This window comes from Talaromyces marneffei, chromosome 1 (assembly GCF_009556855.1).
Source record: "Talaromyces marneffei chromosome 1, complete sequence".
NCBI classification, from domain to species: Eukaryota; Fungi; Ascomycota; class Eurotiomycetes; order Eurotiales; family Trichocomaceae; genus Talaromyces; species Talaromyces marneffei.
The window spans coordinates 3531170-3556853 of record NC_072348.1 but is presented as its reverse complement, the minus strand read 5'-3'; the positions used below and the strand labels follow the sequence as shown (position 1 = coordinate 3556853).

Here is a 25684-nt window from a genome sequence, read left to right as displayed (position 1 = left end):
ACGGCTCTTTCTATGCCAGCAGAGGTTTGTACAAGGCCCGAATAGCCAACGCCTCCCAATTACGCGAAGTTCGGGGTTCCTCTTGATCATCTATATGTAATTCGGTACCAAGAGGGTGGTAGAGGGCGATCAAAACATGTAGCCGGTATTGTTGTCTTCACCGTCTTGTCTCAAATGTGCGCTTGAATCTTGAAACAGACTCTGCCATATAAATGCTTCGCTGAGTAACAACTCAACATCTTTTTCTGTCCACTCTTTGGTTGGAAGCGACTGAAGAAACATCATAATCTCCTGTATTAATGTCAATAACACGAAGGTACTTCCTTTCTTAGGCGGCGCATACCTGAAAATCCATTTTAAGCAGTCGATCAGTCCACTTGACAAGAAAGGCAGCGCAAACATATAGATGGAATCTGGAAAATCCTTGCTCCTCGGCCTGTGGAGGTGTGTTAGCGCTCAATCAATAAGACGTTTTGGCAGGACAATTTACCATATATGTATCCCACATTCGAATTGTACTTTTTATATTCATCTCTCTCATAAGCAGACAATTCATCCATCGAAAGCTGAATTGCATAAATTCGACTCCTTCACTTTCCAAATGTTTCGCCAGGCTAGCGTCTATTCGTTTCGTTAGATCGCGCAGTGCTTTTACTTGTCGCTGTATACCTGGTTGAGCATAGATATAGTTATCTTGAATGCCATCAAGAAGTTTTGTGAGGCACCAAAAAGAATCAGCTTCTACCGCATCGAGAACAGACCTTGGTAGTTGCCCCGGATCCATTCCTTCTTCGACATTAATATTTGTCATATAGGCGCCTAAAAATACCTGCCAAAAAGGAGTTACAAGGTCATTGATTCCCTGTACATAGCCACTGGCAGGATGCCGTATGGCCCAGACGTAAAGTATCCTTTCCAGAGATCGTTGTGTGGCCTCGTAGCTATATAACTGCAAATGTGGACTTGTACGGGGCACATCAATACTGATTTGATGCCAGACTGCTTCGTCCAAGCCCCTGCCACGGCCAGAACTTGTGTTGGTGGAACCGGGTCCCCCACTGACAGAAACTCGCTCGAAAGCTTGACGAACCCCATCAAGATACTCTTTGCGCTTCCTTTCAAGTGTCGAGACGCGGCGCTCGCTATTCGTCGGCAGGTAGCCCAGCAGTAATTGCCATGTCATAGCTCTCACCTCGTCGGGGACTCCAGACCAAGCAAGCGAGCGGAGCTCCGACAAAGATACAGTACTTGCCTGCAAGATTCGTTTAAACTTGTTGATCCTAGAAATGCGCGCTGAATGGGCTTCTCGTTGACTCGGCGTAGCGTCAGAAGGCGGTGGGGAATGATTTATCAAATTCAAGGAGTTGGCAGGATCTACATGGTAAAATGTCAGTATATTGAAGCATGTCAGTTTCGAAGAGTCCTACCTTTCAAAATATCTTTATACTGAGGACGAAGGATCTTGCCTTCAGTTTTCTTCGCCGACGGGTAAAGCGACACACCTCGTTCTTCTGCAATATCTGAACTATTGGCTCTTGGTCGAATAGCAGTATCTAGATCCGCACCTAGCGTGGAGTTCCCTGGCATCGCGTTGGTAGTTGTAAATGTGGACTGTGTTCGCCGAGTGTCATTCCCCTTCTTCCGCATGCTAGCAATACTAGGAAGCCCAAATTCATCTTCGTCGTCGTCATAAAATATTTCGTCATCTTCATCTTCTTCTGCGACATCATTTCCATAGCCCCAACCACGCGCCGGATGTGAGAGTATATTGTTGTAAGGGCGATTTGGTGACGAGGTCTTTTTCCCTTCGAGATGGGCTAGGGATGATTGTGCGCGGCTCTGTCCTGCATTCGGTCCAGATCTAGGTGATGTGCGAGCCGACGTGCTGAGCGAATTGTCAGAGAGATCTTATATAATCGAAATTCATTCAATTGCAGCGAGGTTGCCTTGCACATACTTTAGGATGTCGGCGTGCGAATAGGATGCGCCAACCACGGAGCTAGCATCATAGGGCCTAGGGCTGGCATGTTGTTGAGATGTAGATCTCGACTTCCAGAAAGGAGACGCACTTCTTCTCACAAACAATTAGCGCCTATAGTACAGAGTCGGAATACAGAACGCCCCGAAATTGGTTGATATGACGCAAGTGATTCGATCTTAGGGAGCGGGATAGACATACTCAGAACGATCCGCTGAGAAATCGAATCAATGTTAGTCATCTGCTATATGTAGGCTGGAAGAAACAGGAGAGGGGTACGAACCAACCTGGACCATTTCCTATACACTCGCAGCATACACCGATCAGCGTCTGTTCAACAAAGTCGTTCGTTCATGGTGGGATACTGAACACACCTGTTGGTGGGCCTTCTTGTTAGCCATCGTTTCGATAGCTCAAGACCAAATACTGGCTGCTCCTCATGAATTCAGGAATCGAACAAGTAATGCACAGCCCGTTTGTGCCTGTAAATGGCTTGGGAACATAGTCAGTTGCTTGCTGCCATCTGCTGTCGTCAATCGACTGATTGTAGCTATGGCCGTTGCTGACCCACCTGATCAATTGAATCCCTCAGAGCCCTCCACACTTTCCCTCAAAAGGCTCAACCCTCCTTCTTCGTTCTGCCAGGGCGGTCAACTGCTCCACTCTTGTCTTCCTCGCTCACGTCTCACAGCTTCCTCACCAAACTTACTCTCACTTCTTCACTTGACTGTTCTTGCGTATTCATCAAAGCTCACAGTTTAGAAAACTTGCTTTTGTTTCCACCTTGACTGGATTTTAATCAGAGTGCTATTTGTCTAATCATCTCAGTACCAGCAAAAATGACAGAACCAGACGAGCTTGAGGAGGATCTTTTCGCTGATTTGTGAGTCACAATTCATCAGCGAGAACATGTTTATGTGCTAACATCTAGCCTTTCCAGGTATGATGGAAATGACAATAACCAGCCGACCTCCACGGGAGTAGCCGATCACTCCGCGGCAGCGGCTCCTTCATCAGCAGTCCCTCAAACCAATGATTATCAGAATGGTAGAGGGTACGAACCTTCCTATGATAATTCAAACGTACATGATACATATCAGAGCCAGGAGACTGGCGGGAGTCAGAGTTACCCTTCAATGGATGAGACTTCACAGGACATAAATGTACATACCGGTGACGGTATACAGTCCACGGATGGAGAAACACAGGGCACGGGTATCAAGGAAGACGGGTAAGTCTTTATCTTTTCCATTGAGTATACTTTATGATTGCAATCTTTTCGGTATCGACGCTGGGTCTGCGAATATTGTTGGGCTGGAGGAAGAGAGAACCTATGGCGTGTTTATTGAGGCATGACAATGCCCCTTTTAGTACATTGGAGAAGAGCTGTTCAGATATCACTCTAGGCGTACAAAGATCTCATGGGGTTATATCGGCTTGCACGAATGAGTCCAAGGGAAACGGAAAGAGCTTGCCCTTCGTTGTGAAGGGGCGGGAGCTTTTGGTTGGAGCAAAGTGTGCCGTGCTATACATAGATGTCTGCCGCATACTTGCAAAAACTATACGTACTGTTACTGAGTACTATTTCATGTGAACCACGACTTTTTGGTGGCAAGTTCGGTGGGTCATCGATAGTCTGCGAAATTGCTGCACAAGGGTCTAGTGATCGTTGATGCTATTCGATGGAGTCGATGAGAACTAGAGGCCAAATTGCCCTGTTATACGATATTTATGTCGCCAGCGAGTATAGTACAGTTGATACTATATAGCTTCTTATCGATACAAGTTGATAGAGCAGAGCAGCAAATAGACGATTCGACATTCTGGGAATGAAAGAACTATCGAGACACTTCTCTTTGCTATCACGATTTATTAGAATGACTCATCATTCGGACATGGAGGCTCAGGAGATTCTACATCACGCGGCAGTCGGGCCAGCCAATCTGGGCTGCGCTATTCGATACATCCAGGCGAACCTCTTCATCCGATGGTCTGGCAAGGCGTAAACCAAGTGGATCCTTCTATACAATATACACATCTTCTGTCGAATGACCTCACCAGGGACTCCGAAAGCGACTAGTTTGCGCGTCTCCGCGAATCGAAAGGGGTATTGAAAACCGTCAACTTCATATGCTTGTCCTAGAGAGATGGAGATAGCATATACCGAATGCATTACATCACTATAGTTGTCGGGGTCGTCAGTCTGCACAACAAATTTCAAGAGGGTCTTGAGCAACAACACGATGCCAGAAACCGCCTACGCCGATAGTATTTGCAGACCAGTCGCCATACCGAGATTTTTGTTCTCGTCTTACATCTTGTATACTGTGTTGATTTAAACGAGTTCGGATAGTTGAGTGAATGATGATGATATCTAACATTTTACTCTATAGGAAGATGTTCATTGGAGGCTTGAACTGGGAAACTACAGATCGTATGTCAAAGCTTGAATAACCGCCGCGCATTTTGTCAGGGGAAACTAACCAGTATTGTCCTAGAATCTCTAAAGGATTACTTTTCACAATTCGGCGAGGTTTCAGAATGCACAGTCATGCGTGATAGCGCTACGGGAAGATCGAGAGGTTTTGGATTCCTTACCTTCAGGGATCCTAAAACCGTCAATACGGTCATGGTCAAAGAGCATTATCTAGATGGCAAGATTGTAAGTATAACTATTCTGGCACCTTGATTTTATCTTATTTCATCAATTACCTAAGCTGACAAGAGCGAAGATTGATCCCAAACGTGCCATTCCTCGCGATGAGCAAGAAAAGACCAGTAAGATCTTCGTGGGAGGAGTCAGCCAGGAAGCCACAGAGCAAGATTTCAAGCAGTTTTTCATGCAATTTGGTCGTGTGGTGGATGCCACGCTTATGATTGACAAGGACACTGGCCGCCCACGAGGGTTTGGTTTCGTGACGTTCGACAGTGAAGCCGCAGTGGAAGCTACGCTGTCTCGACCACTAGAAATTTTAGGTAAATCTATTGAGGTGAAGAAAGCTCAGCCAAGGGGAAACCTGCGAGACGATGGAGGCCGACGGGGCCGAGATCAAGGTATGACTCCGGACAATAGTCAACAGCAAGGTGGTCAGGGACCAGGAGGTATGCCCAGTGGTATCACGCCGCAGATGATGGCACAGTACTGGCAACGAATGCAGCAGTACTTCGCCATGATGCAGCAGCAGATGGCAGCTGCACAGGGCACTGGCATGGGTGGAATGAATATGGCCGGTATGAACCCTGCAATGATGCAACAAATGAAACAGATGCAGATGGCAGCCGGTCAACAGCCTGGTCAATCGCCTAGTCCTGGTCCGCAAGGCATGCAGAATATGATGAACAACCCAGCGATGATGCAACAAATGCAGCAGATGCAACAAATGCAAGGCCAAGGCCAAGGCCAAGGACAAGGACAAATGGGTATGGGTGGCGGTGGTTATGGCGCTAATCGCGGTGGGCCAGGATACAATGCTCACGAACAACTAGCCTTCGAGCAACAAAAGTACGAACAACAACAAGCTCGACGAGGTGCCTATTCACCTTATCAACAAGGCGGTCCGACATCATGGGAAGGCATGTATGACGAAGTTCCTCAACCAAATGTTCCATCGGGCCCACAAGGTCGTGGTGGTGGAAACATGGGAAGAGGCGGCATGCAGAATCAAGGCAAACCAGGCACTCCGGGTGGCTCTACACCTCCTGCTGCACCTGCCAACGCTCCCACTGGCCCCAGAAACGCTGGACGACCAGGGGCAAACTATCGCGGCGGAGGTCGTGGAGGTGGTCACCGAGGTTTCCATCCTTATTCACGTTAGATTGACAGCAATACTGTCTGGCCAACACAAGACTAGGCTCCCTACAACTTTGTATCATCAGAAATTGAAATATTGGGTTTGTTTTTTTCAGGTTGTTTTTTCGAAAATATAAAAAAGAGAGGAAAGGTGGCCGGCTTCATCATGTTTTGTGTTTGATCTTTTCAGTTTTATGTTTATTTCTTTGCGTTATGAGGTTTCTCGATTACTTTCGGGGGGCCTTTACTTTGGTGCCCAGGTGTGAATGGGGTTAGACAGGAAGATATGGAGATCCTAGTTATTTACTTTCAATTCAACACATTGAGAATCAACATAGACTCTGATTTAGCACTTTCTAAAATATTATGTATTACTATCCAGAGTAATACTACAACTAGTCAATCATAATAACATCAGATTCCTTCGGCGCTTCCTGTGGAGGTCGATTGGTGACTTTTGAAGTCCCATTCGTCTTAGGTCCTTTGTCTTTGGGTGTTTTGCCGGGTTTTTTCTCTGCAGTCTCGCGAGGTACTGCTGGTGGTGCTGCAGGCGGCGTTAAATCTGCGAAACAAGAATCCAGCTCTGACAGCAAATTTCCGACTTGATCAACTTCCGCCACAGCGCCGTTTCCGAGGCCTTGCCAACCGTCGCCTTTTCCACAATAGATCTTCTCTTGCAGCCTGGCTTCCACCGCTTGTTCCACATCACGTTGTCCTTCTGATGAGCTTATATCCTTTAGCGCCCAAATAATCTTGTCCCGGCGATGTGAGGCATTGAGAAGGAATCGGAACCTAAGACCAAAGTAGTGGATTTGATACGTCTGTGCCCCACGAATCGAAACCTGGACTCGTAATGTAGAGTTGTGCTGCGGTTCTGTAACAAGGCGATCCAAGGCATGGAGCACAGGTAGCGTTAACTTGAGTAATTGTAGCACACATTGTACCCCGTTGCCAGGGCCGGTCCGGTTGAGTATCATTCCCAGGGATTGTTTTATTCGATTATGCGGACTCAAGCTATTGAACGATATATGAAGGCGTAAGCGAGAAAGTGGCTCATTCTGCAGGCGGATGATGGTAGGATCCAAATCTGGCGCGTGGCCGGGTCCATCCAGCCTAATGACTATGTTTGCTTCGAAACCTTCACGTGGCGCATACACAAACGACAAATTAGATAGAGATACTGATTTCACCGTAATCTTGTTTTGCTGAAGTGTATGGAACAAAGACAAGACTATGTTAAGTCGCTGTATTCGCTCAAAGAGATCGACCATTATCGACTGGCCAGGAGTAACGAAGAAACGCATCGCAAAAGCCGAGCCACCTCGTCGAAGGAGTATGCAGTCATCAAGCTTCAGCCTCTTCAGCCCCATTTTCTTCAAAGGGATGTGGAATCGTCCATGTGCAACCACAATTGCATTCTTCGTTCGAGAATCGATTCCATAATATGAGATCGTCAGAGTCTCCCGGACATATGACTTCCTTCGGGTCCCATCTAGTGGAGTAATCCGCATTTGTTTTGGTAATTTTCCACTATCAAACTTGAGGTAGAGGCAAGGCACTTCCAATCTCGAGCCAAGTTGTAGTTGCTCTACTGGTGGAAGAACGTTTTGATATCCCAACTCCGAAAGCCATAAAGCGTTCGAGTACATCACCAAAGCGCCAGTAAGTGAATAGTCCAGATTCGGGAAGTGATACCTAGATTCTCGGGGGGACAAGAGTTGATCACCGGATAGAACACGAGTAGACAGCACGGAAAAGCCACCTGCAACCACGCGAGCGTGACCAAGAGCATCAGGTAATGGTGATGGTCGCGCTTTGAGACGCAATATCCACCAGTCATCACCACTTAGACTGGTCGTTGCAGCAATAATCCATGAATTTCCCCAAAGACGATTACGGAAAAATGAAGCCCGCAGAATGTTACTCGGGAAGACACGACGAATGTCTACCTTGAATTTTCGATGATCCACACTTTCCCATCCAAATATCTTTGCGTCAGATTCGATTTCCTCCATAGCTGCGATACAACGCAGTCGCGAGATCCGATTGACGAAGTCATCATCAGAAGTACTTCCCTTGTCTAAGCGGCATAATAGTGACGGTATGGTATGGATACACATGGCACCTGAAACAGGCTCTAACGATGCATTGAGATAACGAGTTTCAGTGAGTTGAACATTCAAGCGGCAATTTCCAGGTTCAGTTTTGGACATTTGCATGTTGATCGAAAGTCGGTGGTTAGCAAATAGATTTTGCGTGCGGAGGCGTTCATAGACAGCGCGAAGTATGTGGGAGGAATGAATTGCGATTACACTTCGAAGAATGGACTCCATAGAAAGCGACTCTGTATCAAAGTGAATCTGTGAGAAGTCGCACTCTTTGCCTTCACGGATCCAGCGAAGAGCAAGGTAGGAGACTTTTTGGCGCTGATGACTACCACTGTGAGCACCGATCTCTAACCAACTCTTAGGGCCACTTTTATCGGGCCAGTAATGCACCACCAAGGTGCGATGCAATAACTCGACACGTAAAGCACCTGTCCATTGACCTCTAGAGAGGCTCATTGCTTGTTTGAACAAAATGTTGATTTTATTCGCGAGAACAAGGTTATGAATAAAGTCAAAGCAACCTGTTAAGCCTTTCGTTTTCAGGATGCCATTTATCTGCGAATCGAGCTCGTTGAAGAAGCGTCCTTTAGGGATCGGAGAGGACGGAGTGAAAAGAAAACGGATGTCGATAAAATAGAACTGTGACGTAACATCTTCTTCCGCAATGGAGAGATCGAGTTCGAATTCGCCATGAACGGAAAAGGTGACCCGGCCATCATGAACCTGGTACTCATTTAGGGAGGAGGGAATACTATCGCTAGTCACTAAGCGCGTGCTGATTATGCGATTAATTCTCTGTAGAGTTGCTAGCAGGCGCCTTGAGCTGAGAGGTTTGGGAGGTTTGTAACCGAACTAGAAGGAGATATTTAGTACTCTAGATATGAGAAGGAGATAAAGTAGATGATGCTCACCTCTGGCATATTTGACACACGACCCGTCGTTAAAACCTCCAACGCAGTTTGCAAATCCGGATTGGCAACCTGAGCTCTAACCAGGTCTCTTTTCATATCTGCTACTCGTTGAACGGCGGTCTGATAAGCAAAATGCCGTGTCCGAATAAAGTTTTGCAGATCGATGAGCCTGCTGACATCCACGGCTTGACGACTCCATTGCGATAAGACAAGAAGCTTGATGAACTCTGTTCGCTTAGTCTGTGCGAACTCTAGTATTCGAATTCTTTTTTGTATGGAGGCGGGGTCCGGCTTTCCGTTGGCAGACGACGGTAGTTGTTGTTGTTGTTGTTGGGTTGAATCTGCTAATTCCGTAATCACGTCGCAGAGATCGTTATAGCATTGCTGTACAGCTCTGTTCACGAGCTGAGAATATGGGAAAAACCCTTGAGTGATATGCATAAGTGGTGGAGCCCATTGTCCTTCAACACCATCCGGCACAACGCCAGACTGTCCATGCTTCAACACCATTGCCGTGCTAGACCCTTGACCTTTGCCGTCTTCGCCTTTGAACCCATTCGCTTGCTGTGGGTTCTCTGACCTTCCAAGGTTATCAACATGGTGAGCTCCGCGCATTACGGTTGAGTCCCCATTGCTACCATGACGATCGTAAGAGTCACCCCAATCTCTTGATGCACTTGCACTGACATCGTCCATGACGAGACCAGGCATCACTGGCACCAGTCTAATCGGTACGACCTCCTCCGTCACAAGACTTCACAGATTGTTTTCTCGACCCGAATCGCATCAAATTGTCCGATACAGTCGTCGCTGCGATTGCCTTCCTTGACTTGAAGTCTTTTCAGACTGGATGAGAAGAGGTGATGAGTACTCTCTGCTTCAACCAGAATTCAGATGCCAAAGAAATATGCGAATAAACCTTGAGTCTTGTGCTCTCTGATTCGGCGACGACTCATGCGACCATGGCAGTTAACGAGAGTTTCTGGGCCCGTACGAACATCGAGGCTACGTCGAAAGTCAACAGGGGGCGCGAGACACTAGGCCAGGCGGTGTGCTAGAGGAGGAAATAGCGATTTCTTGCAGTGGGGAAATCTAAAGCAGGCGATTGTTTGTACTGGAACAGGCAGTCAGAGAGTAGGTGAAGGATAAAGCGACCTGATCATGAAACAAGGATAATAGCGTCGACACAAAAAGCAGATGATTTCCAGATAGTGATGGGGTGGGTACAGTCGGAAGCGAACGACAGGAGAAGACAATCCGACAGTATGTTTAGAAGCGGGTTGGCGTTTGTTGGGAGGTTGATAGCGCTCAGTCCAGTCCCTGTTGCACTTGATCGAATGTGAGGTCTTCACAAGGTCAAATCGACGACGGCAGGCGCAACGCAACCAACCTAGTCCAGAAATGGTAACCGCCTCCCCGTATCTGCGGAATAGTTCTAATTGGTTGGGATTGATGCGCTAACTTTATCCGGGGTGCTTGGTGCCTAAGGCGGTGTATTTTCATGGATCAATCACAAAGATGAAGAGCCAAAGGCCGAGGTAGAATCTACAATGGTTTTCATTTAATTACACTGGGGCTGTCTTCTAGCCTATATTTACTGTCACATAGACTCCCTCTTTCTCTTTTCGCAAGAGAATCAGACTCAGCCTAGTAGATAATCAATTTCGGCCCAAAGCAGCTAGCGCGAGTCGCGAGCTATGACATGTTGACAACCTTGAACTTGTGACCATTGATCATCACCCCAGCTCCTCTAACATATACCACGAAACATCAAGTATATGCGTCTGGGTATACAACCTCCTTCCTATCATCATGAACTCCATTCTCGAATCTATCTGATCTTCAGTACGGTGGATACTACTGAAACTCAGCCCTCTTGAAGAAGACCCGGTGCCATCGGAATACGTGGGGTTGTGCTCTCTAATCTAGTTCCAAGTCGAATGATCATACAATGTCGGGCATCGAAGACTTGCTTTCCCCTCAATATCCGGGTGATGACACTCGACCAACCAGTAAGCGAGAAATCACAGCTTGGTACAGCTATGGATGGGCCGCGGAAGTGTTCGTTGTGTGTGCGATGGGTAAGTGACGCCCAGATCATTGAGCTGGGCAAGGCAAGTAGACAGCGCTGACTCCACATTTAGGATCCTTCCTTCCCATAACGCTGGAGCAAATGGCTCGCGACAACGGACATCTTGCTGACGACAAGACCCGGCCATGTCAGGCTAGCCACATAAGTACCTTCTCCGCCGACCTCCTAATGAGTCGGTCGAATCAATGTGTTGTCGATTTGCTCGGACTGGAGATCAATACCGCAAGCTTTGCGATGTATACCTTTTCACTTAGCGTGCTTATTCAAGCGCTACTCATTGTTACAATGTCTGGTGCTGCAGATCACGGCAGCTATAGAAAGTCTCTATTGATACTGTTCGCATGCGTCGGGTCCATAGCAACAATGCTGTTCATTGCAGTACAGCCTCAGATCTATGTCTTTGCGGCGATTCTGGCAATCATCGCGAATACATGTTTTGGATCATCGTTCGTCCTTCTCAACTCGTTCCTGCCACTCCTCGTTCGGCATCATCCTGCAATGTTGCGCAAGGTCGTCGAACCACCAAGTATGCAAGTTACTAATGACGAACTCGATGCTGCTACCCCTCACGATATCAACACACCGTTACTTCAAACTTCCCAAGTCCCGGCTGAAGCCCCCCCTTTACGTAGCAGTTATTCAGATGACCCAGAACAATCGACTACCGCTTTGCGTCTTTCTACACGAATCTCTGCTAACGGCATGGGGATAAGCTACATCGGAGCTCTCTTGCTACAGGTAATCTGTATCATTGTTGTGCAATTCACGCATCAAACTACGTTCTCATTTCGTCTGGTTATGTTTTTGATTGGTCTTTGGTGGTTTACCTTCACTATACCTTCTATGCTATGGCTACGGCCTCGACCCGGCCCTCCGCTGCCACCGCCGAGCGACGGGAAGACCACTCGCACCTGGCTTGGCTACATGTCGTTCTCGTGGAAATCTCTTGCTAGAACAATCATGCGAGCTCGGCGTCTCAAGGACGTTGCGTTATTTCTTGCAGCTTGGTTCCTCCTCAGCGATGGAATTGCGACGGTTAGCGGAACCGCTATTCTCTTTGCAAAAACCGAACTTCATATGCAACCTGCAGCACTCGGCTTGATCAGCGTTATTGGGACACTCTCAGGAGTTGTAGGTGCGTTTGCTTGGGGGTTTCTCTCACGGCATTTCAATCTTCGTGCCCAGTATCCAATCATTGCCAGTGTACTTTTGCTTGAAATCATCCCATTATACGGCATGCTAGGCTTCATTCCGGCAATCAAGAGACTGGGGTTCCTGGGGTTGCAACAGCCTTGGGAAGTATACCCTATGGGCGCCATCTATGGTCTTACAATGGGGGGTTTGTCAGCATACTGCCGAAGTCTATTTGGCGAGCTCATCCCTCCGGGATACGAAACGGCATTTTACGCTCTATACGCGATCACTGACAAAGGTTCGAGTGTGTTCGGTCCTGCGATTGTCGGCGCAATTACCGATCGTTATGGTGAGATCAGACCCTCCTTTGTCTTTCTAGCCATTTTGATTTTCCTCGCCGTGCCCCTAATGCTCTGTCTGGACGTGGAGCGGGGGAAACGGGATGCACTGGCTCTCGCAGAAGATTTAGACGATCAACATCACGAGTCATAGTTTCCAACTGGATATTCCACGTATACCGTGTGTGGCATATTGGAAATTCAAGGCAGATGGAAACAAGAATAGAAATCGCCGCTTTTAATAAGAATACGATTGAGTTAAGTACTATACAGAATGTACTAAGACGTTCTGCTTCAGGCAAGCTAGAAACCAAGTGTCAGTCAGCATGTGATATAATTAGCGATAATCCGCATGGTTCCTCATAATCAGAGGTTGGTATGACCAATTAATAATCACGAAAGGGACAACTATGCCATTCGCGTAATCAGCAACAATACATGTATATTGTAGCTAGCCTTGCAAGGTAGCTTCAGAATGTTTGCAATATTTGTTAGTTATGCAAATAGCAGCCCGCCTTAGTCTTCTAGAGCACTCGAGTGAAACTTTTCAATTCCTCATCCAAAGCTATCTCACACGTTGCATGAACTCCTACACGAGGCAATTGATACCAACAATATATTGTAGACATGTCGCTGTGTACAACTTGCTCTGTATCTGGTGTAACAACAAGTAACTGGATTGCTGTCTTGTATCGGTATCAGGGCCGTAATAATACCGCGACCCTTGCAGCCTTCCTTGTGTAAGCGCTAAGGCAAGTAAGTGTACAGGCCCGCTCTGTACGGAAGGAGTAAAGAACAAACTGTCCTCATGTTATCTGTCTCCGCATCTTTCCCATCTTATTAAATACAGGACGATTGTTCTGCTTCTTCTCCTCTTAGACAACAAACCATTCACTCCCTCTTTGCTTCTTGCTTATTTTATACCCCACTGAGAAAAAGAAGACATAATCTTCTTGCTTCTCTTACTTGTAGTTGAGAGATAGCTTCTGTGAAGTCGCCCTCGACTTGTTTGTTGTCTTCAATCTACTCCCATACATTAGATCCCTTCGTGTCTCCCGAAGACCGATCAATCCACAACCACCATGCGATCATTTCTCTCTATCACCACGGCCCTTCTAGGTGCCGTGGCCGTCGTATCTGCTTCTGACGCTGAATCCGACGTCCAATCCTTAACCAAGGACACCTTCTCTGACTTCATCAAGGGACATGACCTCGTCCTGGCCGAGTTCTTTGCACCATGGTGTGGTCACTGCAAAGCCCTGGCTCCTGAATATGAGGTTGCTGCCACTGAGTTAAAGGAGAAGAATATTCCCTTGGTCAAGGTTGATTGTACCGCCGAGGCTGAGCTGTGCAAGGAATACGGTGTTGAGGGTTACCCTACCCTGAAGATCTTCCGTGGTGAAGACAACGTCAAGCCCTACGCAGGTGCTCGCAAGAGTGGAGCGTGAGTTCTCATCCTTTGACCACAAGTCCTCTACGAATACATGTACTAATTAGACTTTGTTTCTGTTTAGCATCACTTCTTATATGATTAAACAATCTCTCCCCGCCGTCTCTCCCGTCACCGAGACCAACCTCGAAGAGTTCAAGACGCTCGACAAGATTGTTATTGTTGGATATATTCCGTCGGACAGCAAGAAGGCCAACGAGGCTTTCAACAGCTTGGCCGAGTCTGAGCGTGACAACTTCCTCTTTGGCGCCAGCGATGATGCGGCAGTTGCGAAGTCTGAAGATGTCGAGCAACCCTCTATCGTTTTGTACAAGGACTTTGACGAGAAGAAGGCTGTTTACACCGGCCCATTCGACTCTGACAGCATTCTTACCTGGATCACCACCGCCAGCACGCCCTTGGTTGGCGAGGTTGGCCCCGAGACCTATGCCAAATACATGAAGGCTGGAATTCCTCTCGCCTACATTTTCGCCGAGACTCCCGAAGAGCGCGAGAAGTTCGCAGAAGAGTTCCGTCCTATTGCCAAACAACACCGTGGAAAGATTAACATCGCAACCATCGACGCCAAGGCATTCGGTGCCCACGCCGGAAACCTCAACTTGGACCCTGCCACTTTCCCTGCCTTCGCTATTCAGGACCCAGAGAAGAACACCAAGTTCCCTTGGGACCAAACCAAGGATATTACCGCCAAGGAGGTTGGCGCGTTCATTCAGGACGTTCTTGATGGCAAGGTTGACCCTAGCATCAAGTCTGAACCCATTCCCGAGACTCAGGAAGGTCCTGTCACCGTCGTCGTGGCCCACACTTACCAGGAGCTCGTTATCGACAATGACAAGGATGTTCTTCTTGAGTTTTACGCACCATGGTGCGGACACTGCAAAGCGTAAGCCATCTCAACCTGTGAATAGAAAGATAACAGCATTAGCTAACATTTGATTCACACAGTTTGGCTCCTAAGTATGAGCAGCTTGCCTCAGTTTATGCTGACAACTCGGAATATGCTTCGAAGGTGACCGTCGCCAAGATCGACGCTACTGCCAACGACGTCCCCGACGCTATCCAGGGCTTCCCTACCATCAAGCTCTACCCAGCCGGCTCCAAGGGCTCCCCTGTTGAATACTCTGGCTCCCGAACCGTTGAGGACCTTGTCGCATTCATCAAGGCTAATGGCAAGTACCAAGTCGATGCTGCCGCTGACCTCGCCAAACTCAACGAGGAAGCCGCCGCTGCCTCTGCCTCTGCATCTTCTGCTACCGCCTCCTCTACCTCTGCTTCCGCTTCTGCCTCTTCCACTGCCGAAGCCGCTGCTGCATCTGAGACTGAGGCCGCAGCTCCTGAAGCTACTGAGGAGGCCGCTCCTGAACATGATGAGCTTTAAATAAATATAATAGGAAAACAAAAACATGAACAATCTGAATGGAAATTGTATCTTTTTAGTCTTGAATGCTATGCCTTTATGTTAACTCTTCTCTTTTCTTTTATATTTATGCTTTATCTTTGGGAATGGGTATTATGCTAAATGAGGGACTTGATTTTGGAATAATTGAATACAAAGTATATTTGTATTTATGTGGTCGACTATCGTCCAATATCTTCAATTCCTATTAAATCCCGAAATTGACCTGAACACCACTCAGGAAGAAAAAGAAAAACGCCAACGCCTACAATATAGTGTCAGTACATGTTATACAAAGCAACCGTACCGAAATAGTGACCAAAATTGATTTCAGGGGTATTCGTTTTAGGATCAGTCTTTCTTGGCCTCTTCCACAATCACCTCTTCTTTGGTCACAATTTCGGGCTTAGTAGCAGAAAAATCGTCTTCTGCTGCAGCGAGTGCCTCGAGAGCATCCAGATCGTCTTCGTCACAAAGCGGATCAACATCAGTTGTCGTCACTGTAACTGCAGTAGTTTTTGTTTTGAGAACATCTTCATCGACACCCTTGGCAGCAACGGTAGCGAGAGGAGCTTTGTTGACAAGTTTGCTAGTGGCAAGAGGTCCTTCCTGTTTGTCTTCACCTATAGTTGTCACTGTAGGTTTCTGGCCGAAGATAGATTTCTTGGGATTCAAGCTCCAGTCAATCATAGAATCTTCTCCATATCTCTCAGAAAGCCAGTCGTTGCATTTTTTGAAATGTCCGTTTGTGAACTAAATTATCTCGGTTAGAACACTATTTCGCATTGAGGACAAGGCCAAAGGGGAAGGGTGCCATACAAATCCGTTGCGAGCACTAAGAGGACTTGGGTGGACAGACTGCAAAACACAATGTCTCTGCTTATTAACTCCTGCTACTCTTTTTGCAGCAGGTGATCCCCAAGCCAGAAACACCACGCCGCGAGTGCGGATCCGAGCCACTGTATCAATTGCTTTCTGAGTAAATCGCTCCCATCCTCGATTTGCGTGACTGTTCGCATTGTGGGCTCGGACTGTCAAACATGTATTCAGCATCAATACGCCACGCTCTGCCCATGGAGTCAACAGGCCGCCATTGTCTGGAGGAGCTTCGAACGAGGGGTAGTCATTTTTGATTCCGATATATATGTTCTTCAGGGAAGGGGGCGCTTTGGTTGGTGGTCGAACGGAAAAGCAAAGGCCATGTGCCTGATTGAAATTGTGGTAGGGGTCTTGTCCGATGATAACGGCTTTCACGGTATGCAATGGAGTATGTCGAGACCTAATATTTCCAATATCAATACAGCGATAACTAGACTTCTGTAAAGGAAGTCTTACCATGAATAAATGTCATTCTCGGGAGGGAAAATAGTTGCTTTCGACTCCTTCTCCTTTTTCAAGAATCGTTTCAAGTTGAGAAACTCGGGAGAGACAACTTCATCCTTCAGGTGGGCCAACCAACTCTCATCAAGCGTGTCAATCTCTAACTGCAATAAATCTGTCTGCTCTGCCGTCAAGGAGGACACCCATTTCTCCTTGTTAAACTTGACGGTGGGGGGAGGCTGTTGTGGTGCACTTGCACCATCCTTGGGTTTGGGAGCCCCGAAGAACGATGTGATACTACCGTTAGCTTTGGGTTTCTTCGCAGCCGGCGAGCTCGAAGTGTTGGCACTTCGTTTTAGGGACATATTGTAGGTAAATTTGCTTGAGAGAGGACGGCGGATGTGAAGGTGATGGAATGCGATCTTGGTGTGTTGTTTAAGCAAGGAAGGAAGTAGAGTATTTTTTTGTGATATCAGCTTCATCAAAGTGCATCTTTTTTAGGTGGACAGGTTCGGAGTAAGCTGTGAACATTGGATGCATTGGCGCAGACGGTAAATGGATGAGGCTGAACTGGGCGTACTTGGACGACGCGTCGAAGAGCCAACCGCGTCTGTCGGTCGCGTAAAGTGTGTTGTAGCCTGTCCGGAGTGAGGAAGGAGCACCCCGGTTATGTCAGGGAAGGTGCCAACCCTGCCATTTCAAGACGTTTTGTTTGTCTCTTCCTCTCTCCTCTCCTGTTAACCTAGTACTCCGTACGTACGAAGTAAGCCTCTTGCCCTTCTCTTTCACTTTCCACTGTGCCAGCCCCCGTCGCCCAGACTGAGATTTGGCGGTTCCTAGCCGCTCCACTGTCTGTTAGACTGTTACTACACATGTGGTCTCCACAGTCAAGATCCCACATCCATGGCTGGTGTACAATGGCCAGATGTTACATGTACTCAGGCCTCCATAATATTCCGACATTCGTATCTTTGTGAGCGAGATTTAATTTCCATGGCTAATCAATCGTGTTGATCCCAGGAACCTGTGCTATCCGCGGGGGCCTGTGTGCCAGGAAACCCGGTCCAAGAACGACACCCATATGTATTACTAGTAACTGTTACAGAAGCAATAGGCGACTTTCAATTAGGAAGCTAGCCTCCTAACTGAAGAGCCACTCATTTTTGATCAATCAGGGGCAAGACACAAATGTTGACTTGAGCATGCTGGGATTCTAAGCCTGCCCAGAACTCCACAATGGCACGGCACATCAGGGACTAGCGCGGCCAAACCAAGGGTCCCAAATTAATTTGGTTTAAATGGCGGTTGATGCTATGGCCTATAGGTGGACTTTGGTGTTAAAGACTCGACACGACCCCTTTCCTCAGTTCCTGCGCAAAGCGCGAGTCAACGAGAAACTCTGGCCTCCCATCTTGAAAGTCTTGTCAATCGACTCTTACAACGGTCAGTTGTATAAATAGCACAAAGGTGAATGTCCACGTGCATTGAAATTTAAAAACGGCGACTGACATGACGCTAAGCCGCACTAGGCATACGGCCTTCGCGCTCATTCGGAGGAAAAACACATATTGAATCTTCAGTAGGAGATTCCGGGCCGGCGCGGTCCCTAACCTCGAGCGATTCACCACGATATACATACGAATCTTTCGAAACAGACACTCGATGATATTGTGTCCGGATTGAGCATTTGGGAAGGTTCGGTATCTTCGGATACCTATTCCACGATCGATGATAACTGGTGAACCAAACAAAAGGTGCGAGCAGGATGCCAGCGATACCGAGTGAAGATGAATGGTTAGACCAAACGGCGAAGGCTCAGCAGGAGGTTGAGGAAACCCAGGTTGAGGATCCGTCGCTCAATGATGCACCAGTTCATCCAATTGCTCAACTGCAGGGACCTTTCGAAGAGTCTATTGCTGAATCTACGGTTGCATCGCATAGCAATTGGCAAGTATTCATGGACGCACATGCTCGACGCAATCAAGTGTTGACGGCTTCCGTATACGAGCGTCTGTGTGGGAGAAGATGGAAGCAGCGGCCAAATGAGAAGTGAGAGCTCTCCCGTGAGATATGAAATCGTTTTGTTCGTACTTGCTTACCCACTGCTAGGTACCATCCACTCTGGAAATTAATGTCTCAGATAGCCTTCGGTCTTCATTTGCTTGCCAAACGCTTAGCCAAGTCAGAGTCTGCTGTGATCAAGATCTTGCAAGTACATGTAGCCGAACTTGATGGCTTCATTGAGAATACCACAGAAGACATAGCTCTTGCGTTCAGCGATGTTGAAGAACGTTTGACTCACTTGCGCTTGCCGCTTGGAAACATTCCAGTATTAAGTGATATGCTAGCGGATGAAGCATTTCGACAAACTGTCATCAGGGATCACGACCGCATACAGCATATAGTCAAGCGGAGTGTCCTCGCTATGGATGATCACGCCAAGGATATAGAAAAGGGTTTACAGTCTGTTCGAATTCTTGGCATATATCTCCTAGAATTAAGGGAGGATTGGAATGATCAGACTGGTAGCCTTGATGCGGTTTACACTGCCATGGTTGGCAATGTCGACGGTTGGAAACGCGAATTCAAAAGACTGAAGCGCAAGGCTTATAAGCTCGCCAGGAGCCTTTCCATGTTGCATCAAGTCGCGTTCGAAATACAACGGCTTGTGGACATAGCTAGCACGAATAACATAGTGAACCACCGCCCATTATCACAATCCCCAGCAGATCCGGACTCTTATACCTCCAAGGCCCAGACGGTTTCAATCGTTGCAGGTTCCACTCCAGCTACGTTAGTTAAGACAACGCCTCGGCAAGCAAATCCGGAGTCATTCAAGCCAGGCTCTATACTTCGACGTGGTCACCAGCAGAACCCTTCGGGACCTCTGGGGAACAAGAAAGAATTGAGCAGTACGACAGATCGTTACTATGCTCGTCTGAATACTGATAGCATGACACCACGACGGTCTGCTACAGCGCCAGTAGTCTCAGAGAGTCAGACCAAGGATACCGTTCGAAAGGAACGAAAATGGGAACAACAACGACCAAAGACGTCCTCTTCCAAAGTCGTGGAGCACTTCGCCGCGCAAGAAAAAGAATCCAATAGACCACTGGCTAGGTTTGGTTCCAAAATTGACCGGTTCCAAAAATCGACCTCTAAGATATTCGGTGTCTCTGCTTTCCCCAGAAATAACAGCAAGAACAAGACCAAGCCCAAGATAGAGCCCAGTCACAAGGAGTCATTGGAAGCCATGGGGCGTTCGTGGATTGATTTTGATACTCGCGATAAGCAAATGAGTTGGTCTCATCAACCAGGACAATCTGACGTACAGACTGTAGCACCTAGAAAGGATATTGCACCACAATTCCCGCACTTGTTTTATATGTCGTTTCTAGAGGACCAGTCAGCAAGTGATGAGGAAGATCTAAAGTCACCAGACGAGGAGTATATGAAGGATGGAGCCGGCGAGGAGGACGATCTCAATCATCAAATTACCGCATTACCCACTGTGACACACTCTATGGCTGGTCTCGAAGATAAGTCCAGTCAAGACGATGATATGGCAGCTGAAGTCGCGTCCACCTATTCGGCGAAAAATCGCAGATTCAGAGCGAAGAACCTACATGTACCGCCTCTCCCCAAACCCAAATTTGGTAAGCCTCCAAATTCAGACAACAACCACGTGATTTATCAAAATCGCAACTGGCTACGCCCAAAACCTTCTACTGTCTTCTCCTTTATTTCTTCTAAGAAGGGCGCAGAAGATGCCTCACTGAATTCGCCTTCTCTGTTCAGATCCAGACGTGGTTCTGGCACATCTGAAACTCCATCGGGACCGATATCATCTCAAACAAACCATACACATGTGCCAATATTCAACCCGGCATGGACTGCACCAAAGGATGTATCTACCAGAAATGTGGAAACGCCTCCGATATCTCCAAAGGCATTTTCTTCGGCTGTAGCGGGCACCAACATGAGACCAGGGACAAGCCAGTCTAGCGCTCGTGGGAGTATAATTGACAGCTCAGTCCCTGCAAACACGAATTCCAGTAAGGCACCTCCTGCCAACGCACACGAGAGAAGGGCATCTAGTGCTACTAGAACGAAAGGCAATAGCGACCCTCGAAGTGCATCCCCCCTCGCCATTACTACCACACTCGAAAAACCCCAGCATGGCGGTCTCAGTCTCTTCCCTCGAACACCGACGACACCGAGAGTTCGAAAGTTTGTCTCAATGGCTTCACTCAGAGAGGTCACGGCTGCAGACGATATTGATAATCAACCTCCGAGAAGCCGAGGATAAGCTATCACGGATTGATTTCTTCCAATCTCCACATTGTATATATAAGGAACTCTTAGCAGGGCTAATGGACTAGCGTAAATAGCGATATGAAAAACTGTGCAGGCCATCAACATAGATTTGGAATAGTCGGTAAATTCTCATTCAAAGCAAATTTAAAGTGATACACGTTAAATAGAACTCCAGTCATTATTTATCCCTATAGAATACTTTTCCCGTTATTCTCTTCTTGCATGACAAACCACCAAGATCACCAACAAAAAGCATTTAGGCATTGGGGACTATCAGAGCATTACCTGCACCGCTTCTCAACAATATTAGGACCATGCTCATCATACTCCTTCTTCGAAATCCACATTTGATGGAAAGTGCCCAAACTAGCCAAAATACTTCCACCGATCCAGGAGCCGAATCGTCTCTCAGCAGTGTTTCCCGGAGCGGATATACGGACCCTAGGGCTAGGGTAGAGTTGCATCAATTCTTGGTTCAGACGATCATTGAACCCGTACAAAAGACTGGATGCGCCGGTGACGACCACATTTTGTAGAAGATGGGGTCGGATATCGACATCCACTGCGTTGAGGGAGTTTTTGATGAGCTCTGGGATGGTTTGTGCTGGGGTGGGTGCTGGGAATTCAGAATCGGGGTCCTGGATGTATGCCTTTGCGTCAAAGAGGGATTCGGTGACGCGATACCGTTCAGCGCCAAAGGACTGATTGTACCCATCGGGGAACTCGAATGGTCGGCCGGGACTGCTCTTTGCAATGTCCTCGTTTGAGATGCCATTAGGTCCGGTGGAGGACAGTTTGTTTGGTCCAGGCCATACTTGCACGACGCATTCTTTAAATTCGGTCAGAGTGCGTTCTTCTAATAGCTTCCTATACGAGGCGTCGGGGGCCTTGTCGGCCGGGAAAGTTTTGTAAACGGCCTGAGCAGGTTGCCCAGCTTCAACTACCGTCTTAGATGAAATCAGATAATGTGGGGTGACAGTGATCGGCTGGGGAGTGTTAGACTTGAAAAGCGCCCGAATTTGTGATGAAACGTAGTCTCCTCCGAGAGGTGAATGTTGAACACCACGTTTGAGTACCATTCCATCATGAACGGGGGTTATGGAAATGTTTGAAGCGCCGATATCGACGACAAGGGCGGACGCTTTACCAGCCGCGAAACTGATGGCCAATTAGTTAGTATGATACCAAGCAAGACGGATAGTATCTCTTCACTCACGCGGCAAGTACACCATTCTTTGCAAGATAATATGCAGGGGTACCCCAATTCTCCATAGCAATCTCAATGGTCTTCTCTCGTGCCTTTGTGGGATTCCACCCACATTCGGTCATCAAGAGAGGACTATCTGCGAGAGGCTTCTCTTCGGTCTCGACTCCTTCCATCTCGTCAGACGGTACCTCGCCCTCAGCAGGAACATCATTCAAGCCATTGTACATGGGATTTCCTGGTTTGGCGCCCGTCAAGCGCGATTTGAACGAATACTCCCAGAGTCTCTGAGCCACGTCCCAATCCTCTACAACGCCATCTCTACCGAACGGATTATGTATCGAAACGCCAGGGCGAGGGGTCACGAAGATATCATCTCCAAAGATGTATTTGTCGGATTCTTCGGCGTATCTTCCGTAGTAGGTGGGAACAACTGATTTGGGCGTGTCTTCGCCGGCAAAGCCAGCGCGCGTCGTGGAGTAGCCAGGATCTAACACAATGGCGGAGACCTCATCTGGATGATGAAGTTAGTAAATTTCTTCTCTGTAGCATACACATGCACAAATACACACAATCTCTCTCCCTCTTCAAGGGGGAGCGAGAGTGATTCAAGAGGCAATTGGGGCAAGTACTCACCTCCGCCATATTCTGCCGTTGAGGGTGGAATGGAAGGGTTCATATTCAGAGGAAGACTGTTCCGAGCTGTAGAAGCTGCACGATAATTGCGATGTCACTTTTTTGGAGCTATCAAAGCAGTCGCATGGTACTGCTAAAGGTATAATTGCGGTCTTGTGTATTGCTGTTGCTCTAGTTTAGAGACGAGAAGCGAGCGAAATTATCGTGGGTTGTTCGCATGGGAGAAGTGCGGAAGCTTCCTGCTCCAAAAGTAGGTATGGACCGCCCGCGTCGACCAACCAACCATTGGCGGCGGCGCATAACGACCGCCGTTCCGTCTCACCTTCACTCCATTCTTTCAACGCTACCTACAAACGCACGCGAACATTTATTGCCTAACTAACCTACTAACGACTCACTATACAATATATGGAGACCGAAATATCCGAGACACCGGTTGTCTCTTTTCGCCCAGTCAAGCGGCAAAAGTTTCTGCGCAAAAGAGTCGATGATTCCGATGACGTACCCACGCCAGAAAGCGCAGTGACTGAACACAGAACAACGTCCGAAGAGAGACAGAACGATAATAGAGAGCTGCAAGATACCAGCAATCAAAGCGAGGTATCGAACATTATGCGGCCGCGAAAGGTTCAGCGCATGCGAAGAGGCGGCATCGAGTTCTCGACTACCAGCTCGCAGGCAGCCGATAAGAACCATAGTCTGACTTTGTCGGTGGAGGATACAGAAGCAGATATTCTCAAGGCTAGACTCGATCGGTTCACGGCTCATACAGGGCAAAAGGTTGATGTCGATAAACATATGTACGTCGTTTTGCACTCCCTACATTATTGGCAAGGTCTTTATACCATCGGGACTAACAATATAAGGATGGAATATATAGAGTCAGAACTGGCTAGACGACAAAATCGTACGCAAAAAAATGATGAAAATTCCGCGGCTAGTCGATTCAGTCAGTCAGATGCGAACGATTCGTTCACCAACGCATTCTCTAAACGTGAACCGGCCACACTAGGGAAGCTCCATGAGATTGATCTTGGTCAAGAGACAAAATTGCAGAATATTGCTCGCACAGAAGCAGCAACGCGGCGCATGGCCGGCGAATCTCCGGACGCAGTTGAGGAGGTTGGGAAGAGCAAGTCTTGGAGAAATCGAAGGCGCAACAGGGAAGATATTGAACGGGATAGACTCGTGGAGGAAGTTTTACGAGAGAGTAAACGTAAGTTGTTGACGGGGTTCCGACTGGTTATCAAGCGCATGATACTAACAGATGATCTATCAGTGGATGTATACGATGAACCGGAGCAATCTGCAAATTATGATGATATGGCTGCGGATGACCGTATCGCGGAACAATTCCGACGCGATTTCATGGAAGCTATCCAGACCAGGCGCCGGACGCAGCGAAACCGTACCACCACGACTGCCACAAACAGTAGGGTTGCTAAACCTGAGCCGCCTCGCGGGCCGAAGTTAGGTGGAAGTCGGAGCGCTCGTGCTGCAATGCGGGAGATGCAAGAGAAGAGTGGCAAGAAATGATCGATGGTAAATAGCATCAGTTGCACAGAGCAGAAATGACGACGCGGTGCCATAACTATTCTTAAAGTTCAAGCACTATCCGAATTCATGACTTGGTCACCATAAGGTCGATCGCACCGCCGACCAAGGATGACTTTGCAATACGGTTTCCTACAGATAAGGAGCAGCACTTATCGACTATCGACTTTTGGAAAGCATACTGTTGGACGGCTGGGGAGGGGGGTTACCTGCAATCACTCAGTCCGTCATACATGTAATGATTTCAAGAATTTTTGCGAGATATTGGGTCTTACTTCTTATATATTCTACCCTGCTCTCGTGGGCGCTCAAATATAGCTTCGGAGGCTAAATTATTTATCATAATAAGCAACTAGTTAATCTACGACGACTTGATAAGTTGTCATCTGACCATGAACCAAATAGGTTCTGTTATTTGTTACTCTGGCTAGTGCCTATGTAGCATCCATAATAAACAGCAGACTCCCAGCATACAGAGTAACTTAACTAATGTTACAAGGCAAAAGAAAAGGTAACGCTCGTGCTTGGGCAAGGAGTCAGGAGAAGGAGTCGATGGCGCTAACCGAAGAAGGGCTGCAGTTAGGGTTATTATCCTCTGTAGTTGGGCTAGCGCGCGCCTCTGGGGCCACTTGGCTGCTCCGTGGCGCCATTGGGCGGCGCACCGAACATCTTTGATACACACTATTTACTGGCCCCTAAAATAGTAAAATTAGATCTTACCTGGGAGTGAGTTAGTTAGCAACGATGTGTCCTGGAATGATGACCATCAGGTGCTGCTGCCGTGTCTAGGCTGTGCAATTGCAATCAGTAAAGAGAAGAGAAGAGAAGAGAAGAGACGAGACACGTTCAGGAACCACACAGACGGCCAATCAATGCGGGCTACAGCCAGCAATCTGAGACAAGCTGGCGCCCGCCGATCAGAGAATCCTAGAACAACGGCGTTGCTGTCGGGGAGGGCCAATCACAGTATGACCGCTGGGTCGTCTTGATTCTCGCCAGCCAATTGAAAGGGGATATCCTATGTACGTAGTATGATAATTTGGGCGCGCGACGGTCCTTCCGAGTGCCGACTGAGACGTCTGCAGAGGTGCGCCACACAGCCACGAGCGAGCGCTAGTATCATTATGCGCTCGCTCGCTCGCTCTCTGTAACAAATTAGAGTCTGTACGGGGTAGTAACTAACGTAGTTAGTTGGCCATGCCTGCCTCAGACTCGTTCTTCTCATACTCTTCTCTCCTCTTCCCCCCCCCTCCCTCGTCGCTAAACTATACCGTCACTCGTTCACCTTCACCTTCACCTTCACTTCACCTTCACACTCATATCCATACTCATCATCCTCATTCCATTCCCACTTGCCATTCGTTGCATCAAGCTCTCTCGTTTCTGGCATTTCCACTGCATTGCGTCGAGTCTCTCTCTCGCTTCCTTGAACAGGACCATCCTTTTGGCCATGTCT

General features: G+C 47.8%; 9 protein-coding genes across 9 annotated transcripts; 5 read left to right on the top strand and 4 right to left on the bottom strand.

The window, feature by feature from the left end:
- Positions 1 to 129: 129 nt before the first annotated feature.
- On the bottom strand, positions 130 to 2379 carry EYB26_001323 (uncharacterized protein; the record flags this gene model as incomplete). Its single annotated transcript, XM_054260634.1, has 8 exons — positions 130 to 291; positions 344 to 436; positions 491 to 1374; positions 1428 to 1885; positions 1958 to 2071; positions 2180 to 2192; positions 2262 to 2277; positions 2353 to 2379. The coding sequence occupies 8 exons, from the start codon at positions 2377 to 2379 to the stop codon at positions 130 to 132; spliced, it is 1767 nt and encodes a 588-aa protein (XP_054116609.1).
- Positions 2380 to 2817: 438 nt separating this feature from the next.
- EYB26_001322 (uncharacterized protein) lies at positions 2818 to 5793 on the top strand (the record flags this gene model as incomplete). Its single annotated transcript, XM_054260633.1, has 5 exons — positions 2818 to 2861; positions 2919 to 3209; positions 4372 to 4412; positions 4477 to 4640; positions 4711 to 5793. The coding sequence occupies 5 exons, from the start codon at positions 2818 to 2820 to the stop codon at positions 5791 to 5793; spliced, it is 1623 nt and encodes a 540-aa protein (XP_054116608.1).
- A 370-nt stretch (positions 5794 to 6163) lies between these two features.
- EYB26_001321 (uncharacterized protein) lies at positions 6164 to 9483 on the bottom strand (the record flags this gene model as incomplete). Its single annotated transcript, XM_054260632.1, has 2 exons — positions 6164 to 8728; positions 8788 to 9483. 2 exons carry the CDS (start codon positions 9481 to 9483, stop codon positions 6164 to 6166), a joined length of 3261 nt encoding a protein of 1086 aa, XP_054116607.1.
- A 1255-nt stretch (positions 9484 to 10738) lies between these two features.
- Positions 10739 to 12505, top strand: EYB26_001320 (uncharacterized protein; the record flags this gene model as incomplete). The annotated part of the gene is made up of 2 exons (XM_054260631.1): positions 10739 to 10868; positions 10932 to 12505. 2 exons carry the CDS (start codon positions 10739 to 10741, stop codon positions 12503 to 12505), a joined length of 1704 nt encoding a protein of 567 aa, XP_054116606.1.
- Positions 12506 to 13433: 928 nt separating this feature from the next.
- EYB26_001319 (uncharacterized protein) lies at positions 13434 to 15179 on the top strand (the record flags this gene model as incomplete). The annotated part of the gene is made up of 3 exons (XM_054260630.1): positions 13434 to 13795; positions 13866 to 14684; positions 14747 to 15179. The coding sequence occupies 3 exons, from the start codon at positions 13434 to 13436 to the stop codon at positions 15177 to 15179; spliced, it is 1614 nt and encodes a 537-aa protein (XP_054116605.1).
- A 369-nt stretch (positions 15180 to 15548) lies between these two features.
- EYB26_001318 (uncharacterized protein) lies at positions 15549 to 16882 on the bottom strand (the record flags this gene model as incomplete). Its single annotated transcript, XM_054260629.1, has 3 exons — positions 15549 to 15950; positions 16017 to 16476; positions 16533 to 16882. The coding sequence occupies 3 exons, from the start codon at positions 16880 to 16882 to the stop codon at positions 15549 to 15551; spliced, it is 1212 nt and encodes a 403-aa protein (XP_054116604.1).
- Positions 16883 to 18282: 1400 nt separating this feature from the next.
- Positions 18283 to 20826, top strand: EYB26_001317 (uncharacterized protein; the record flags this gene model as incomplete). The annotated part of the gene is made up of 2 exons (XM_054260628.1): positions 18283 to 18566; positions 18627 to 20826. 2 exons carry the CDS (start codon positions 18283 to 18285, stop codon positions 20824 to 20826), a joined length of 2484 nt encoding a protein of 827 aa, XP_054116603.1.
- Positions 20827 to 21115: 289 nt separating this feature from the next.
- On the bottom strand, positions 21116 to 22717 carry EYB26_001316 (uncharacterized protein; the record flags this gene model as incomplete). The annotated part of the gene is made up of 3 exons (XM_054260627.1): positions 21116 to 21992; positions 22051 to 22552; positions 22675 to 22717. 3 exons carry the CDS (start codon positions 22715 to 22717, stop codon positions 21116 to 21118), a joined length of 1422 nt encoding a protein of 473 aa, XP_054116602.1.
- Positions 22718 to 23082: 365 nt separating this feature from the next.
- EYB26_001315 (uncharacterized protein) lies at positions 23083 to 24210 on the top strand (the record flags this gene model as incomplete). Its single annotated transcript, XM_054260626.1, has 3 exons — positions 23083 to 23474; positions 23541 to 23890; positions 23954 to 24210. The coding sequence occupies 3 exons, from the start codon at positions 23083 to 23085 to the stop codon at positions 24208 to 24210; spliced, it is 999 nt and encodes a 332-aa protein (XP_054116601.1).
- Positions 24211 to 25684: the final 1474 nt, after the last annotated feature.